General features: G+C 33.4%; 1 protein-coding gene across 1 annotated transcript; it reads right to left on the bottom strand.

The window, feature by feature from the left end:
- Positions 1-13107: 13107 nt before the first annotated feature.
- Positions 13108-15891, bottom strand: LOC129966256 (uncharacterized). The gene is made up of 9 exons (XM_056080670.1): positions 15768-15891; positions 15601-15681; positions 15252-15510; positions 14843-15169; positions 14454-14750; positions 14103-14347; positions 13925-14012; positions 13539-13830; positions 13108-13397 (listed from the first exon to the last, which is right to left on the bottom strand). Exons 1-9 carry the CDS (start codon positions 15860-15862, stop codon positions 13108-13110), a joined length of 1974 nt encoding a protein of 657 aa, XP_055936645.1. The 5' UTR covers positions 15863-15891.
- Between the last annotated feature and the right edge of the window lie 4469 nt (positions 15892-20360).

The raw sequence follows: 20360 nt of genomic DNA on the forward strand, positions 1-20360 counted from the left end.
ATCGACGAACAGGTGAAAAAAAAATCAGAACACATTAAAATAAAAGGGAAAAAAAAACCCGTCTCGGTTAGAATCGTGCCAATTAAAATGGTTCGAAATCAAAATCGCGCCAAACAAGTTATTTTCTTTTGATGTAAATTATAAGAATGATTTTCAAATTGGCTGGAAAATTAAATATTGATAGTTTCTTGCGATTAAATTATTTTTAAAGACTTTTAATAGAATATTTATTCAGAATCACGAACAATTTTCCCCCGTTTTGTTGCTTACAAAAAGTATCGATTCCCTTGAAACTTAATGTCAACCTGCTAACCCAGATAATTTCGTGAAATAGTATTTGTTCTAAATACATTTTCTGTTTCACAAGTTTTTTATTTGTTATTGTTATTTCATTTGAAGATATTGGTCTGTTGACAATGAAATGGAAAAGAAAAGAAAGAAATAGGTTTTGTCAGTAATAAAACTATTAACGCTCTGCAGAGCAATTCTTCTTTTCAGAACAATGAAATAAGTGCAGGAAATATAATTAAAAATCTATTATGTTTATATGAATAAAGTGTGCATAGTTTTATCCTCCATATTACAAGAGCATAATGAGGTTTGAAAATATCTTAACACACACTTACACAAAATGAAAGTAAAATATAGAAGTATGATTTAACAGAATTTGTTTGCAGTCATTATTTTTGTTTGTTTTATTGTTTTGTACGAGACTTGCATGCGTTTATCTGGACTGTTCTGATTTACAGCGAAACCTTAATGAGTATTATTCGTTCCCAAATCTTACTCGTAAGCGAAACAATTTGTTTTCATAGAAATTTAAACAAAGTAGAACAACTTTCCATTTCGGAAAAAAAAAAAATCTAAAAAAAATTGTTTATAATGAATACAAACTGTCTAAAAGTCTTCATCCTTTTATTTAGATATAGCATTGTCGTAAACGAATCCGTAGAATGCATAGCTTCTGCCATAATAGAGTGATGCTTATCAAAGTACACCGAAATAATTCCCCATGCTACAGCATTCCCTTATTTCATTTTAAAGTTATTGCCCTTTTGAATCTTCTATTTCTTTCTCTCCTGACGAAATCTCCTCCGCAGCTTGTTGCTGTGACATTGAACACAGCTCCATACGTTTATCGGTAATTTCGGTTATGTTTTTACACCAGGTCTTCGATGTCGTTGTTGTCCATCTTTTACGCCATAATCTTGGCCATAGATGTAATCTCGTCAACTGAAGCTCCACAGGCACTTGTTCAAATCCCTTGGAGTTGCATTCGACAACGCTATCTGGCCAAAACTTCTTTCATGTAGATCTAAGAGTTCTCTCTAAACAAGATCACAACACAGACTGATACAGGCCAATCCAGCATGCGACATCATGGCGTCTTCTTGCCATTCGTTCTATGAAACATCGCTTGTTAAGCGAGTCATTTTTTTTTTTTTTTTTTACATTTTGTTTTGCTTATTATGCAGATCACTCGCGATGAGAGGTGTCCATTATGCGAGATAAGACTGTTGTTTGATTTGTGGATAGAGAAAGTCTTTATTTATTTGCACTAAATCATAGATTTCTAACAATTTCATATTTGAAACTTCTTCCATATGTAATCACTGATTTATATAAAGTTATATTTTGAAAAGTAATTCAAAGAGAACGTCCATTTTCAATCGTAATATTTTATTTAGGCAAAAATGGATTTTTTTTTTTAATTGCTTATTTCGAAAAGCAACAATTTTCTTATTTTTTAAAAACTTGACAAGATTTAGTATTTAAGGAAGTTTTTTCAAAAAATTATTTGCTAGGATGATTTAATTAAATATTTTTTACAAACTGACATTTTTAAAATTGATATTTTTTCAGTTTGAAATTTTTGTTGAAATTAAAATACGTCATTTACAATCAAATCATATGTATAATATTGTCTCTTTAAACTTTGTCTATTTCTCGATTTTTTTTATATTTAAAATTTTTAAGAGTGCATAATATGAATTATATTACAATATTTTGAGAATAGCATAATTCTGTAATTTACTAGAAGCAATCTTGAACGTTAGACAAATAATGAAACGCTTTATAGGGACCTAAAACAACAATTTTGGCACAAAGTTATTTCTTGGTTGTAGGGGTTTACCCTGAAATAGTTTTACGAAATTTCAATTCGATTTTAAATTAATTAAATATCAATCGAAATTTTTGCAACTTTTTCGATAATTTCAGAGCATATTACTGCACAAAAGTAGTTTTTAAAATGCTTTAAAATTTTAAAAATTATTTTCGTGAACTTTTTATTATTTAAATGTATATATAACTTCTTTGATAAACTTTAACAAATTTTTTCCAAGATTCATTTTAAACATTATAATTTTTTATAATATACTTTTAATAATATTTAATATAAAACATAATTTAACAAGAATTATGTAATTGGATATATTTAATATAATTTAACAAGAATTATATAATTAGAGAATTAATTAATATAATTTATTTTTTAATATAATTTAACAAGAATCATAATTATAGAATTATGATATATTTAATATAATTTAACAAGGATTATACAATTGGATACATTTAATATAATTTAAAAAGAATTATATAATCGGATATATTTAATATAATTTAATAAGGACTATATAATTGGATATACTTAATATTATTTAACAAGGATTATATCATTGGATATATTGAATATAATTTAACAAATATTTTATAATTGCAATAAAATTCAAATAAATTTTACTGTTTCATCCGATTTTTCTCGCATGCTTTTTCCAGTCTTAAAGTTATGATTACAAAAATTTCTTCTTTGAATATTAATTCCTAAATAGAATGATATTTTTATGTTGGCATTATTTCTATAAATAGCATAAAACATTTGCATAGTATGCAGTTGTTGATGTTGTCATATCAGACGAAGCCAAGACAAATTAAACTAAATCCTTGTCGTGTTCCAAAATTTGAATTCATTTCAGCATTTCTGAGTCTAATTTTTCCCTCGTAAAATGAGCGGCTGAACTTTTATTATAAAGAACCTTGAAGAACGAATAAAATGAATTTCATTCCGAATTAAATTTTCATTATCATAAGAATACTAAATTTCAGTTAATGGAAAATTTTATATATTCCATGAATTTTTAAAAATAACTTTCCAGACCATTATGATCTGACATACACTATTTATAAGCAAACCCATACCATCACCTATCTGTTGTTGTTGTTTTAATGAATAATTCAAAATTACGATACAACGTAATAATGACAAGATATTAATATTGCACACCCACGACCCAATAAGCTCATAATGTAATAATCAGGTAGCGAATGCATATGATGAGGCTCAATGAATTATGAGTGGGATAATTGGATGAGAAAGGCTTTTTATGAGCTGCGGTTACAGTAGAACCTGTTATTCTTCATTCTTTTTAGTAAAATAAAAGTTTCGTTTTATGTGCCGTTTAATTGAATGGTTCAGTTCGTTCTAGTTGTTGCAGAGGGAAGTGGGTGCTAATGGCATTTAGTGACTTTGGGGTCGTCCCCATTTCTTATCATTTAAACATCCCCTAAAATGGTTTTACAAATTTTCCTCAAGAACTTCTTCAGCACTCAAGGAACATTATATAGAAGTGAAGACCATTTAAAACAGCCAGTTGAATTTTGACGCGATTTAGCCCCTATTTCAAATGCCAAATTTAAACTAAATTTACCTTTTAGATAAAAAAAATTCTGACATTTTTTTTTTTTGAAAGTCACCAAATGCTTTTTTACTTTCTCGTATACGTCGTATAAAATATAATAATCGTCAAAAAAATTCGAACTCCACGTTTTAGACCACCTTAAATTAAAAAAAAAAAAAAGCGAAAATATCCATCTGTTTGTGTGTCTGTGACAAAGATAACTCAAAAACCTTTTGAGATTCGCAATTTGAAATTTGATATACAATATTAACATCAAATTTGTAGATTTCTATTAAATTTTGAGTAAAATCTGTTCCGAGGAAGTCCGTCTGTCCAACTGTTCAAATATAAGTTAACACGATAATTACAAAGATAGATAAAATAGATAGATAAATAAAATTCCGTACATACATTGAACATCTATAGTATAGACACCTATCAAATTTTTGGCGAAATCCAATGACGGGTTGACTGTCTGTCTGTCTGTACTTTGAGAAACAAGAAAATGGGACAGTTCGAAAATGTAATGATTTAAATATATCAAATTTGGTCTGACAATTTTAAGCTACAAGTTCAATTTTCTAACAAATTTTTGTGTCAATCGGTTGAAAAAAAAAAACATGCCTAAAACACAAATTCGATATTTGGATACTATCACCGCATATCAGAGATTAGTTGCCAAATAACTCGCCAAGGATAACATGGTAGTTTATTCTTGGCGATACGGTAGTTTATACACAGTAAAAATTCTGAATTCACGCCAAAAGTTAATATTTCGTAACTATTGTATGCCAGTGCCATGCAAGACGTTAGTAGTAAGCGGGGGTACATAGGTGACAGAGTTGAGTTGTTTTCCTCCTGCTGCTTCCCCCTTCCCCCCCTCTGGGTTGAGTTGTTTTCCTCCTGCTGCTTCCCCCTTCCCCCCTCTGGGTTGAGTTGTTTTCCTGATGCTGCTTCCCCCTTTTCCTTCCCCTCTGAGTTGAGTTGTTAATGTGCTACTTCCCAGTTGAGTTGTAATTTGCTGATGTGAACTGAAGTGAGCAGAAGATGAGTGACGTCATCCAAATGTCCAGTCTAGAAAGTTTCAAAGTTCCTTCGTTGCAATTAGATCAATTACAAGTAATCTTAATTATAACTAATTACTATTTAATTAATTTGATTAATCTAATGAATTTATTTTAATTGAACTTACTTGTGCGATTTTCGAAGCGATGAGTTGGCAAAATTTCAACTTCTCCAAGTCAGATTCGAACCCCGGTCCATCGCCTCCGTGACCAGGAACGCAGACCACTAGACCACATGGGACTCTGAGAAGCGATGTAATGATAAACTATTTGAATATTACGTCACGTATTTTATGTGCTGCCATCTAGTGGTGGAAAATTGCAGCTCGTGTTTAAAAAGACGTAGAGATGAGTTGTTTCTTGCTGTCGAACTGAAACGAAGCTATGGATTCAATGAAGAGAAGTTTATGACGTCATTTTTAGGAACTTGGGCGTTTCTTAGTGGCAACGACTGCAGGCATATATCTAAACGTGTTAGGGCATGTCTAAACATGTTAGGACATGTCTAAACGTGTTAGGGCTAGCATGTCACATTATTGGATTTCGAAAATGAGTTGAGCTGTTTACCTTCTGCTTGCTGACTGTTTCTAATATTCTGATTGGCTGATATAGGGAACTGAAATGAGGTGAAGCTAGGCATTTTCCTCTTTCAGAAAACCAGATCATTCTCTATTTCACCCTGTGCTGCAGTGTGCGAATCGCTCTTTCTTTGCTGTTGCTGAAGCTTGCCGGTATCTTTTCAAACATGTTTATTTCTAAAGCTGTTGAAAGTTCGAAGCGCATGTGTCAACAACAACAAGATAAAAGATCGAAAAAATTGTGTCTTGACCAACGAATAGAAGGGGAAATTACTATGGATATCCTGCCAAGACATATGATCCATCTCGGTGATGGCCTATTTGTTGTGGTGAATTCATTCCAAAAGGAAACCAGAGTTCACATTCGAGTTTATGTAACAGACGACAATGGTTTCCTCCATCCTACGAAAGAAGGAGTGTCTTTGAAGCCTGAAGTATGGAGTTCTCTTATGTCTACACTTCGCAATTTTCCTGCACTTTCTGATCCCGATGCCGTGGCTGTTCTTAAGAAAAATGTGTGCATTTTCAATCACAGTGTCAACTCTCAAATGTGTATTAGTTTGCAGAGACTTTTTCAGAGAAAGGACAATTCATTTCATCTGGTACCAGAAAGAGTAATCATCAGAGGAGCTCAGTTTGAACACTTATTGGATTCACAGAACCAAATTTTTAATTGTGTTAAAACTAGTCTCATAGAATACACACTCAAAGAACGTGTCGTTTTAGAAATTCGGAAGTATCCATATGATGAAAAATTAGATGACTGGGATGCTGATACTCCACAAGGTTATGATGAACTCATAACTTCTTTATGTAAGTGTTTGTTGAACTGTATTTCACAAAATATATCAGTACTTTCAAAAACCGAATGCATTGACTGTAAGAATGGGTTTCTATTCAATATGGAGGCTCACGACTGTGTGTCATTTAGTAAGAAACAGAATTTTGATGCTTATTTTGAAAAAGCACTGTATAACGTTGAATGGAATGTGTTAGCTGCTAAGTTTGTAAAACTGAACATTAAAAAACCTTATTTGCGATGGTTTCAATATGACTTATTTACTGAAATGGATATTGTAAAATTCTTTTCTAAAATCGAAGAGTTGTATTTAAATGAAACTGTGGATGTACCTTTATCATGTTTTGAGTTTTAAAAGTCTTATAATAAAATTTGTTTCCTCTAATTTGTTTCAGTTTTTTATATTATTCTTTATTTTTTTATATACATTTTTTTTAATGCAAAGGTATATAAAGTCTTTGTATATCTTATGATATCTCATTGATTATCTGTGTATGTAACAGAAGACATATTTTTATTTTATTTAAGTTTTATAAACTAAAAAAAAATGTCAGAAAACTCACTTGAAAAATTTTATAAAAATCCTGAGCATCCAGCAAGTTTTACAGGCTTAAATGCTTTGCGAAGGGCTCTAGGAAACAGTGTAAAGACTAAACACATTAAAAAATGGTTAAAGGCTAAAGAGTCTTACACTCTTCATAGGACAGCAAGACGTAATTTTAAAAGGAATAGAGTCATAGTAGGAGGAATAGATGAACAGTTTCAAGCTGATTTGTTAGACATGCAGTCTCTAAGTAAATCTAATAAAGGATATAAATATTTGTTGACATGTATAGACGTGTTTTCAAAATACGCTTGGGCAATACCCTTGAAGGATAAAACAGGTCAAAACATTTTAAATGGCTTTCAGAAAATATTCAAAGAACGCATTCCTCAATTACTACAAACGGATAAAGGAGCAGAATTCAAAAACAGATTGGTCCAAAATTATTTAAAGAAAAAGAATGTACACTTTTTTACGACAAATAATGAAACGAAAGCTAGTATAGTCGAACGCTTTCATAGAACTCTAATGTCAAAATTGACGAGATATTTTACAGAATATAACACACAAAAGTACATAGACGTGATTCAAAAATTAATATCTAGTTACAATCATACTTGGCATCGAAGTATCAAAATGGAACCATCTTCAGTAAATATTGACAACCAAGCTGAAGTCTGGCAAAATTTGTATGGCAATCTTTCCAAACAAAAATCAGAAAAACCTTCTTTTAAAGTAGGCGATACGGTTCGTATCAGTAAGTGGAAAGGAAAATTTGAAAAAGGATATGAAAATAATTGGTCTAGAGAAATATTTACTATTTACAAGATTCTTTCAAGAATACCGATTGTTTATAAATTGAAGGATTTTAACAATAATGTCATAGAAGGTACATTTTACGAAAGAGAAATGCAAAAGGTTAAAGATTCCGGTTATTATCCTGTAGAAAAAGTGATTAAGAAAAGAAGTAAAAACGGAAAAATGGAATATTTTGTAAAATTTCTGGGGTATCCAGAAGAATTCAATTCGTGGGTGAGTGAAGTGAAAATGCTATAAATAGTGAGATTCGTTAAGAAAAATCTATTCACTGTAAAACAAAATGTCATTTTACCTGACGCTTCCTTCTGATAGCTCCTTACATTATTTTCCCAATAATAAAATTTCAAGATTTGTAACTCAGCTCCCTATACCGATATCATTAGAAGGAAAATGGGAAGTTGGATTAGCCGAAATAATTTACCCCCATACATGGTATAACATAAACGAGAAGAACAATATATTCGGTTTTGATTTAGGAGACGGAAAATTAATTACCAGAAAAATTCCGCCAGGTTCCTATGAAACCGTTCAAGACGTTTTAAAAGCAATGACACTACCATCACACGAAGGTAAAATCAGTTTTAAATTCAATGCTAACAACAGACGAGTAAAAATAAAAGCAGAAAATAAATCAAAAGTTATCTTACAAGAAGGTTTGTGTGATCTTTTAGGTTTCTATCCACATGTTGTTGAGGGAGTTGAAGAAAGCTCGTTCGTAGCTGATCCTCAGGCAGCTTTCCCAGTATTTTATGTATATAGTGATATAGTCCAACCTGTTGTTGTAGGACATGTTGAAGCACCCCTTCTAAGAGTTGTGAGAATTTCCGGAAAAGACGGAGACGTTATTAGCGCTCATTATGACAGACCTCATTATGTGCCCGTAATCAGACAGTCCTTTCAAACCATTGAAATGGAACTTCGTCTTAATTCAGGTGCTTTGGTTCCATTTGAAAGGGGAAAAGTGATTATAGTTTTGCATTTTCGGATGCAGCAAATCCTATAAATAGGTGGGATTTCTAAGTGCTGGTAATTATTTCAATATTTTGATACGAAAGATGAGTTGTATTACAAAAGTGCCGTATACTTGTTGCCCAACGAAATTCCAAGAACATTATTCGAATCTCAAAGGCTCTGGAATTCCATATTATGAGGGAGTGTCTTTTCAGAAAGGGTATGGATTAGGTGGCATATTTCGCCGTTGGTTTCGAGCGGCATTGCCATTTCTAGTAAAAGGAGGAAAAGCAATTGGAAAAGAAGCTCTCATCACAGGAACGAATGTGGTAAACGACGTTGTTTCTGGCGAAGATATCAAAATCGCTGCCAAAAAAAGAAGTAAAGAAGCTGGAAAAAATCTGGCTCGAAAAGCTATTGGTCAAATACAGTCGATGATAGGAAAAGGAAAATATAAAAGGAAACGAAAACAGCAGAAAAAAATCATTTCATCTAAGGTACGAAAGAGAAGAGGTCGAGACATCTTTGATTCGTAATGGCTTACATTTTGAAAGGATCCCCAGAATGTGTCAAATCGGAACTGGAACTTTTTCATTTACCTCCTACTCAAACAGCCGTAGAAAATGGTCAATGGGTAGAATACCATCCCTTATCCAATGTATTCGATGGAGGACCTGTAGAATTTCACATTTCTGGAAGTGGAGAAGAGTATCTCGATTTGAGTCAAACCCAGCTTTATGTAAAAGCAAAAATTTTGAAAGCAGATGGTTCACATATTCTAAAAGAAACGATTGACTCTGATTCATCTACATCAAGAGAATCTACGTCAACAAAAACTAATATTGGCCCTGTTAATTTATTTCTTCATTCAATCTTCAGTCAAGTAGACGTTTCCTTAAATGATCGCCTTGTGTCTAACTCTAGTAATACATATCCTTATCGATCTTATATTGAGACGCTATTGAATCATGGCTACGACAGTAAGACTTCTCAGCTTACATCTGAAATGTTTTACAGCGATAATGACAATGGATTGGAAAAACGATCAAAATTTTTTGAATCGAGTGCCACAGTGGATATGATCGGAGGATTACATAGTGATCTGTTTCATCAAGAAAGACTATTATTGAACTTAGTAGATGTGAAAATTAAATTAATTCGAAGTAAACCCGAGTTCTGCTTGCAAGGAGATGAAGGATACAAAGTTGCTTTGGAAAAAATCAATTTGTTAGTTCGAAAAGTTCGTGTCAGTCCTGGTGTGATATTAGGTCACGTAAAAGCTTTGGAGAAAGAAACGGCAAAATATCCTATTAATAGAGTGCTTTGCAAAGTATATTCTATTCCTCAGGGAAGTATGTCGATGGTGCAAGACAATATTTTCGTAGGACAGATGCCTAAAAGAATCATTATCGGTTGTGTGGAAAATGATGCTTTTCATGGAACATTTCAAAAATCACCTTTTGAATTCAAGCATTTTGATATGAATTTTATAGGAATTTATGTAGATGGACAGCCAGTCCCACATAACCCTTTTGAATTGAATTTTGATAAAAATGATTATATCAGAGGTTATAATAGCTTGTTTTCTGGAACTGATAAATTTGGTCAAGACCAAGGATTGTTTCTATCTAGAGAGGATTATATAAAGGGAAATACATTGTTTGCTTTTAATTTATCACCGGACCTTTGCAATGGTGATCATTTAAATCTCATTAAGCATAGCAATTTGAGATTGGAAATTAAATTTTCAAAGGCGCTTTCGCAAACCATCTGTGTATTAATTTACGCCGAGTTCGATAACGTAATAGAAATAAACAAAACGAGGAATATTTTATACGATTTTGGAAATTGAAAATGAATGGAAATCAGATACATTACATTTTATCAAAAGACCCTCATACTTCACCATTTTTTCGTGGCGTGTTTGCCTCTGACACTATTCCGATCCTGAAAGAAAAGTCTGCTATTGTTGTGAATACCGACACGTCATCTGAGCCAGGATCTCACTGGTTAGCTTTTTACCTGGAAGCTGACAATCTTGAATTTTTTGATTCGTATGGAAATCCACCTGAATTTTATGGTCAACTGCTTCACGAGTTCGTTTCCCATTACTCCTCTGTTTTCTGGAATTCAACACCGATGCAAAGTCTTACGTCTAATGTTTGTGGAGCCTATTGCATTTATTTTATTTTAAAACGATGTCAAGGAAAATCTTTGTATTCCATTGTAAGCAATTTATCTCAATGTCAGAAAAATGATTTTCGAATGTACCAATTTGTGAAAAAACGATATGGTGTAAGAATGATTTTTAAACAGTAAATAAATACATTTATTAAAGATTTTTGTTTCTTATTTCATTCATTTTTTTTAGTATAAATACAACCACTCATGAAGTTTTCAGTTAGTAATCATGGATTCATTACGTCTGCGACACCCGAGCACCGTTCTTGTCGGTGGCGCAACAGGATGTGGAAAGACTCACCTAGTAAAGAAATTAATCGATTTTAAGATGATACATCCTTTCCCCTCTAAAATAATTTGGTGTTATGGGGCTTATCAAAACCTTTACAAAGAAATGAAAAATGTGGAATTTCACGAAGGATTGCCTTCTAATATCAATAGTATTTCGAATGCTTTAATTGTGATCGATGATCTAATGGCAGAACTTTCCAGTGACAATAAATTAAGCAAACTTTTCACTAAAGGAAGCCATCATCGTAACTTAACTATCATTTTTATAGTTCAAAATATATTTCACAAAGGTAAAGAAATGCGTGATATTTCACTGAATGCACATTACATGTTTTTATTTAAAAATCCCCGCGATCGTTCCCAAATCATGCATTTAGGTCGCCAACTTTATCCAAACAATGTGAAATTTTTTCGAGAAGTACACGAAGATGCTACTTCAAAATCATTTAGCTATCTACTTGTTGATCTGACACCTCAAACAGATGACTCAATGCGCCTGCGCACTGGACTTTTTCCGGGAGATAAATATTATGTATATCAGCCTCGTTAGTCATTTCATTGCGGAAACACCATGACATCAGCAGTCTTAGATTTTGAAGGATTTCAACTTTCTCCGGGACGTTTTATCGTCAAAGAGATGGCAGTGTATGCTGTTAATGATGATACTTTCTGTGGACGATGGTTTTTTAAATCACCTCATTCTTTCGATAGATTGGATCGTAAGAAACAAAGTACTTACTCTTGGATTACTAAATTCCTTCATCAGATCGAATGGAACGATGGTGAATTACCTTATGATACCTTTCGCTGTGTGTTGACAGTCATATTCGAAACGTTTTCCTATATTTACGTAAAAGGACTTGAAAAAAAGAAATTCTTAGAATTTTTGACCGGGCGCGAAATATTAAATCTTGATGATTTTGAATGTCCCAAAATAAAAGATTTACCGAATTTGGATTTGCTGTGCCCCTACATGCACGGAAAAAGTTTCCATCATTGTTCCGTCTACAAAGCCAAAGCATTTGCTAGATATCTGGAAAGTATATAAAGCTCCTCCCCCCTTGATGAGCACTTTTTATCAAATTAATCATCACCATGTGTACACTACAACAGTTAGAGTATTTGAAAGCTATTTGTAAAATTAAATCGAAGAGTTCAGTTTTCAAAACGTGTCCGAACAATGTTATCAAAGCTCTGTGCGAATGTGCACTTAATGTACTTCGAGGAAATGTACCTCTCACTAAAAGACAAAGGAATAAACTAACTCTTTATAAGGCAAATTTAAGAAAACTTTCGGACAGGAAGATACCCCTATATAAGAAGAGGCAACTTCTCATTCAGCATGGTGAAGGATTTTTATCTGTTTTGTTACCAGCTGCCATATCTGTGATTAGTTCTCTCATCAATGGAGTACACTAAGAAAATGGTCTTAATACCCGAAAATCGGGCAGAATTTGTGGATCATTTATCTGATTTAGATACTAAAATGCAAAATATTCTTCAAAGAAAGGATCTGCCAGAAAATGAGAAGGTAAACCAATATTTACAGATTCTTCAAAAATTTGTGAAAATGCAACATCACCAGGAAACGCCAGAAACAACTGAAAGTCAAGAATTAGAAACCAGCATAAAAGAAACAGAAGAAGATATCATTTTGACAAAAATTTTAAAGGCTGCACCTGTTAGGTATTCAAAAACTGTAAAGAATATTTTAGATTTCTTAAAATCTAACCATACAACATTATCGTGGACTCCTGAAGGAGAAATTGTTTACAAGGGTCAGAGAATACCAAGAACTAACATTGTGAATTTAGTCACAGACTTACTTCGGAACAGAAAGAAGTCCCCCACAGGATTCAAAGAATTTCAAGCAGCCCTGAAGGAAATGAATATCCCTGCCTCTTATATTATTAACAGAAAAATATTTAAAGATAATGCTGTAGCAAAGACAAAACAAATGTATGCAAAAAGAAACACATGGATAACATATTGATGCATTATTATTTCTTTTTATTTTGCAATAAAAAATAGAAATTATACATAACAAATGTTTTAATTTTTTTTTTCTTCTCATGAGCATGAGAAAACAACATGAGCAACATTTATAGGATATTTTTTTAACGAAAAGATAATATTATTAACAAGTGAACAAACACCATATGGATATGAAACAAAGTAAATGGTATTTTCACTTTTGTTCTTAATACCCATATGGAAGTGTGGAATAGTCTTTTTGTATAATTCTCTTATCATACACCATCCTGTATGTCTTTATTTCTTTTTTATTAATAACTTTTCTTCTTTTGGCATCTCTGGTGATTTTATTTGGGGTTTCAAGAGGAATTGTTGTTTCGAGATCCATATTTTGTATCAATGCCTCCATGGCTTCAAAATTTAATTTTTTAACATTCTTGGAATTTAAAGTGAAGCCTCTAACTTTGCAGCATGTTTCTCCACTTTTTGTTTTGAAGGCATAATTTTTTGGTCCACCTGCAAAAAATAAAAAGCCAAAATTAAATGTTATACACCTCTCTCTCTCTCTCTCTCTCATACACACACACACACACACACACACACACACACACACACACACACACACACACACACACACACACACACAATGAAACTTACCAGAAACAAAAGTTGTTATAGTGTCACCATCCAGTTCATCCGTGAACTCTCCAAGAAAGTTTCCCAGGGGAGGATCGTTCGTGCCATCGCTTGCATAAATGATCGAATCTGTATCGTGATACAGAACACTCTTTCCCAACTTCTCCATTTCATCATACAGCTTGATGCGTGCCCAAGCTGTGGTGAAGGAAGCGAGGAATACATTTGTTGAAGCATCTTGAGACACAAATTCCTTCCTGAATTCCCACTGAATAGCGGCTACTTCCGGTGTTGGAAGATATACGTCTTTAATCTGAAAGAAGAACTTTCTGATATTACAACTGTACTAATGTGTAATTTCTATGAGGAAACACACTTAGAAATCACAGTTCTTACACGATACCTACATTTTTGGAAGGGTCAGCAAGTAACTTATTAAATTCAGACAATGTGTGAACGTAATTCAATTGCATTCGTGCAGTATTCATTCCCCATCTGTAGAAAAAAAAATTAATATGGATTTAAAAAAATAATACTATAATGGCTTTTTTCATTTGATAACAGCAATAATGATAATATTCTTACCTGCCCCAGAAACTATTTAAAGCAAGTTTTGCAACCTGTCTTCGCCCTGGATTTTTTTCAATATTTTGAGGATCCAGCTTTATCCCTTCTTTTTGTTTATACTCCTGAACGTAAGCTATCTTTCGTTCCTCGGTAGTGCAATTACTGGGCCATCCACTACTCTCTTGTTTTATTTTCAGAAAAGTATCTATATATGTTCTGAAAAGAGAGTTGGATGATCTGGGGAAATGATATACCTCATACATCTGGAAATAAAAAAACAAATTAATGTAAAACCAAATTTTTATGAAGTGTAAATTTTGCTTTTCTTTTTTTAAAAAAAGTTTGAAATACAAATATAACTGAACTTACATCAGTAATGCGATATCCCTTCTTCTTTGCTAATTTTAATTCTTCACTGACCCAGGTTCCAATAAATGCTCTCTCATTCTCTGTATGAGTGCACTTTTCTTGCTGTTTAATTTCGACGCAAGTTCGGCACAAGGGAAACATGAGTTTATTTTGGCATCTATAGGGCAGAACAGGGAGAAACAAACCAAATGGTGGTATTACCCTGCAGCGGATAATACCAAAATAGTCCTCGATCTCTCCAAAGTTTTCCGTTATAATTTGAGGGTGTCCAACTGGATACAAACAATATTTGTTGACCTGTAAGACGAAAGCGTCAATGAGTTGGGAAGAAAAAAGAGAATATATCAAAAGGATCTAGTTTTAGGAATTAATGAATGTAAAACACTTACCCATGGATAGAGTGATGTGAAATCCACATATTTTATATTTCCCTCGTGGTGAAGTTTTATCGCATTTGTTCGTCCCCCAAAAAATGAATCTCTGGGGTTCAAACGATCCTGCAATGTATGGGTAGTTAGGAAAGATTGGAGATTCGGGTCTTCTTTCTTTCTCCTCAAAAACTCATGCTCCCACATTTCAACTACAGTGTATCCAAGAGCTTGGATTTTTGCGCAGATTTCTGCCGTCTTTTGCCGCACGGAAGACATAGTGATGCCTTTTAAAGGATGTCTGGAATCCCCATCATAGCAAACTCCACATCCATGGAAGAAACAGCCCTATATATATATATATATGTTAGAAATAAATTTATATATTCCAATGTGTTTCTATCTCTTCTGGATGATTATATACACATACCTGGTATTGATATACTGTTTTTGTCTCTTCACAATATCCATCTACAAAAACACCTCCGATTTTTCTTTCGCCATTCTTATTTAGCGAATGCTGGATTTCTATACCTTCACAAGAAGATATATAATCCAGCCAACGAATCGCATCAGGGCTGTAATTCTTTCCACATCTGTAACCGTGAGCAGGCACCATTGCGATTGTGTCGTCTTTTATGTGACTGTTCCTATACGCAGCCATGCAAGCAGATGCAATAGTTACGTACCTAAAAAAAAATGTAACAAATACATATATGAAATAAAAAAAATATAATCATTATTTTATTAGTATTAGCAAGCATAGTGTAAGAACTTACTGGAACGGATCTACATCAGCAATTTTCAAAAACTCTTCTCTAAATATCAGGCAACAACGGCGCAATATGTCTACATCCGAACTAAAAAACAAAAACACATTTTTTTTCGTTATGAGGGAATAATGTAATGCAAATATTAAATGCATACAAATGAATAAAATACGTACCGGCAGTATTCTAACATTTCTTTTTGAAAATCGAATTGATCATTCTGATGATCTAAGTACCAAGATATAAATTTTTCTTTTGCTGAAAGGGTCATTGTATCCGGACAGTAATACTGCTGACTTGGAAGAGATCCAACATAATTTTGGTTTTCCCTCAGGTTGAAGAGATGAGGGAAGTAACCTTTCTTCAATTCTTTCAATCCAAAGCAACTTGGTAGCTTAGACAATGCCATCGGAAGAAAACTCATCGAGTCAATAATTGTTATGTCCAATGACGAATGCCTGATGGACATTAATTTTGACCCATTGGGAATGACATCCGGGGCAATACCTTGCTGCAGTAACCAGCCAGCTATAAACTGTCCATCAAATCTTTAAAAAAAAAAAGGTGATTGATAGATTTAAAAAAGTGTTTGAAAAAAAATGTCATATTATTTTAAATTTATTTAAAATATGAAATAGTTTTTACATACCCCTTCATGTTATGTGCTATGGCCGTATAGCCTTTATGAACAGGAGTAAAAAGCCATGTACAAAAATCCTGTAATGAAGAGTAGCCCTTAAACACTGTTTCTCGGCCATCTGCAAATTGTGCCACGGCAAAGTTCACAATGTGCTCTCCCGAAGATTGATCTGTTTCGAAATCAAAAAATATCAGTTTTTCACAGGGTGCCTTTGGAGACACCTTTTGCAGACAGCAGAGATGCTCAGATGATACCACAAATCTATGACATGAGGGACATTTTTGGGTGCCACATACATGCTGATCTTTCGGGCAATCCCGTCGGCGAATCACTGCACAGCACTGTCTGCATTGATACACCTAAAAAAGTCAGTTTCATTTTTACTACACTCATTAAATAATTAGGAAATTCTATTATGGAAACGTAAAAAAAAAAAAGAATAATTACCCGATCACATATGGAAAGCAGCTGATTTCCTACCAGTGCTTTATGTGCAGTGAAACATTGGTCTGATTGGCATAATCTATTGCAATCAAGGCATCTTTTGGGCTCATTCAAAAGGCAGCTAGATTTCAGGCATATATGGCATGAATTAGGACATCGATGATTTTCTATCGACTGAAAAGCTTTATCGCACTTTTCACAGTAGTGATCAGTACCATAAAAACCTTTCAACGATTTTATTATATCATAATGTCCATCATGCAACCACAAATTTATTCTTTTCAATCTATCACGTCCTTTATAAGCGACCTGCAATGCAAATGAATGAAATAATCTAAGCAATGAAAGAGAGAAAAAAAATGTTTTATTACTAATTTTAAGAATTCATTTTATTTTTGTACTTACTTGATTCAAGTTTTCAGAGGATATCACAACTACCTGAACATCTAGATGATTCTCGAATAAAGCCACTTCTTTGAATGTGCAGGGGCCTAATGGAACTCCTGCTGACCTGTGTAGTTCTCGAGCTCTATTTTCTAAGGCAGGGCGCCGTTTATGATTCTTCATTGCATTTATGGCCTGTTGATTTTTTTCCAAATGTGCCAAAGCAAATACTATGGCCTTTGCACAACACAAGCCTGAAGGATCATAAGGAACACTAACAATTGATCGTTTCTTGATTCTATCAAATTCAATATTGCAAACCTTTCGGTTTCTTCCTGCACCAACAGGCCTTCTTACTGTTACAATGTCAATCTCAAAACTTTCATCTAGCTTGATGTTCTTTTTGGATTGCAGAACTTTCATTATTGCAGCCATAACTTTTTCAACGGTGAAATCCGATACTCGCAGCAGTGAAGTGGAGATAGGCCAGTCCAATCCCGGAGAAAAAATGCAAAATCGCATCAGGTCAGCAGGCGCCAGATTTTCAATAGTTCTCACTATTAAAAGTTCAAACAGCCTTCGGACAGTAGCCACTATTGTTTGCAAGGTCATTCCTCTTACTCTGGATGAAAGTCTCTCAGGGATAACTCCAGCCAAGAAAACAATTTGCTCGCATTGATAGCGCTTGTTGGGTCGTCTGGATTTTTCCTGAATGAAGATAGCTTCATCCAACTAAAAAAAGAAGGAAAAGAAACCATAGTCAAAACATTTTTACATTAATAAAAAGTAAATAATGATTACGAAAAAAAAAATTAACTGCATACATCCTCTTCCACAATCTCTTCAGATACTTCAACAGTTCGATTAGAAACTATTCCACCTCCAAACTGTGACGATAGGTTTTCAAAAAACTCACAGGCTTCAAAGAATCCCTGGGTGCATTCATCGAGTAGCTTAAATTTATTAAGAAAAGTAAGTGTTCAGAAAAAATTATTCAATGAGTGATTATCTTTGAATGAATATTTATTTAAGCAAAAAGAAGAAAAGATAAACATGCTTAGCTTACCTCGTCATCAGAATCATGAAAGGGCATATCCTCATCTTCAAAGAGAATCTAAGGATAAAAATACTTTGAATTAAAGATTTAAAAAAAATTCTTATATCATTAGCATAATCTAAATCTTCATAAAGAAATAGATTTTTAAATGTATTTATTAATATATGTTTTTTGCTTAGGAAAGTCGTTAAAATTAAATACCATGTAGTTTAAAATAAAAGCAAATTATTCATTCGACATTCTGAAATTTGAAATTATTTACATGCATTTCTAAAAACATTTTTATATGCAAAAATATTAGGAAAAGAATTGCGTTCAGAACATAATTTTTTAAAGATGTACTGGTCATTACTATTCCAATAGGATTACAGAATATTTCTTTTTAAGGTAAACTAGTTACCACGTGGTTAAAAATAAAATACTAAGAACAAATTATTTTACTCGATATCTGCAGTTTGAAAACATTCACACGCATTTTCCAAAAAACTTTCAAATAATTTATTTTGTATATAAAATAATTAAAAAATATGTTTTAAACTTTATTTTTAACGACGAATTACATATGCAAATATCGTTTCTATATTAAAAAAGAGTTTTTTAAAAACTAAAAAATGCAAACTTACCTCATTAATATTCCTCTTATTTGTAGCCATTGCACTTGAAACTTGGATACCTCTTGGGATGTTCACGGATAAAAGGATTAAAAAAACAGAAAACGGACGCACGCACGTACCACAACGAGGGTCAAAGTTCAGAAAGAAATGAACTTCCCCCTATAGTGTCCCTTATAAACAGGTAGGGTCATGGTACTGAATTCAGCTCAGTTCCCTATATCAGCCAATCAGAATATTAGAAACAGTCAGCAAGCAGAAGGTTAACAGCTCAACTCATTTTCGAAATCCAATAATGTGACATGCTAGCCCTAACACGTTTAGACATGTCCTAACATGTTTAGACATGCCCTAACACGTTTAGATATATGCCTGCAGTCGTTGCCACTAAGAAACGCCCAAGTTCCTAAAAATGACGTCATAAACTTCTCTTCATTGAATCCATAGCTTCGTTTCAGTTCGACAGCAAGAAACAACTCATCTCTACGTCTTTTTAAACACGAGCTGCAATTTTCCACCACTAGATGGCAGCACATAAAATACGTGACGTAATATTCAAATAGTTTATCATTACATCGCTTCTCAGAGTCCCATGTGGTCTAGTGGTCTGCGTTCCTGGTCACGGAGGCGATGGACCGGGGTTCGAATCTGACTTGGAGAAGTTGAAATTTTGCCAACTCATCGCTTCGAAAATCGCACAAGTAAGTTCAATTAAAATAAATTCATTAGATTAATCAAATTAATTAAATAGTAATTAGTTATAATTAAGATTACTTGTAATTGATCTAATTGCAACGAAGGAACTTTGAAACTTTCTAGACTGGACATTTGGATGACGTCACTCATCTTCTGCTCACTTCAGTTCACATCAGCAAATTACAACTCAACTGGGAAGTAGCACATTAACAACTCAACTCAGAGGGGAAGGAAAAGGGGGAAGCAGCATCAGGAAAACAACTCAACCCAGAGGGGGGAAGGGGGAAGCAGCAGGAGGAAAACAACTCAACCCAGAGGGGGGAAAGGGGGAAGCAGCAGGAGGAAAACAACTCAACCCAGAGGGGGGGAAAGAGGGGAAGCAGCAGGAGGAAAACAACTCAACCCAGAGGGGGGAAAGAGGGGAAGCAGCAGGAGGAAAACAACTCAACCCAGAGGGGGGGAAGGGGGGGAAGCAGCAGGAGGAAAACAACTCAACTCTGTCACCTATGTACCCCCGCTTACTACTGACGTTCTCTGGCATGACGAATTTATTAGAGAGTATGCGAGAAAGTTTTGGAAAGACTACTGCCACTGATTATAAATAATTTTTTAATAATGATAAAAAAAATGATTAAACATTGTGTGTAAGAATTCGGTAGTAAACAAATAAAATTATTTAAAAATATTTTGATAGCATTATTAGCATTATTTCTATAATAGCATTAACATTACGTAATAGCATAGTAATAGCATTCATTTCATTCTTTTTACTTATGGGAACACAATTTTTAATTTATAATTAAGATTAGTAATTCATTACCTGAAAATCTTAATCAAAACGTTTACTTCCTAATATTTGCGAGTAAGATTTGGAAAAAGAAAAAACATTACTCAGTGCTTTGGATTTCTATAGAAACGAATTACGAACTTTCATTTA

This window comes from Argiope bruennichi, chromosome 4 (genome assembly GCF_947563725.1).
Source record: "Argiope bruennichi chromosome 4, qqArgBrue1.1, whole genome shotgun sequence".
NCBI classification, from domain to species: Eukaryota; Metazoa; Arthropoda; class Arachnida; order Araneae; family Araneidae; genus Argiope; species Argiope bruennichi.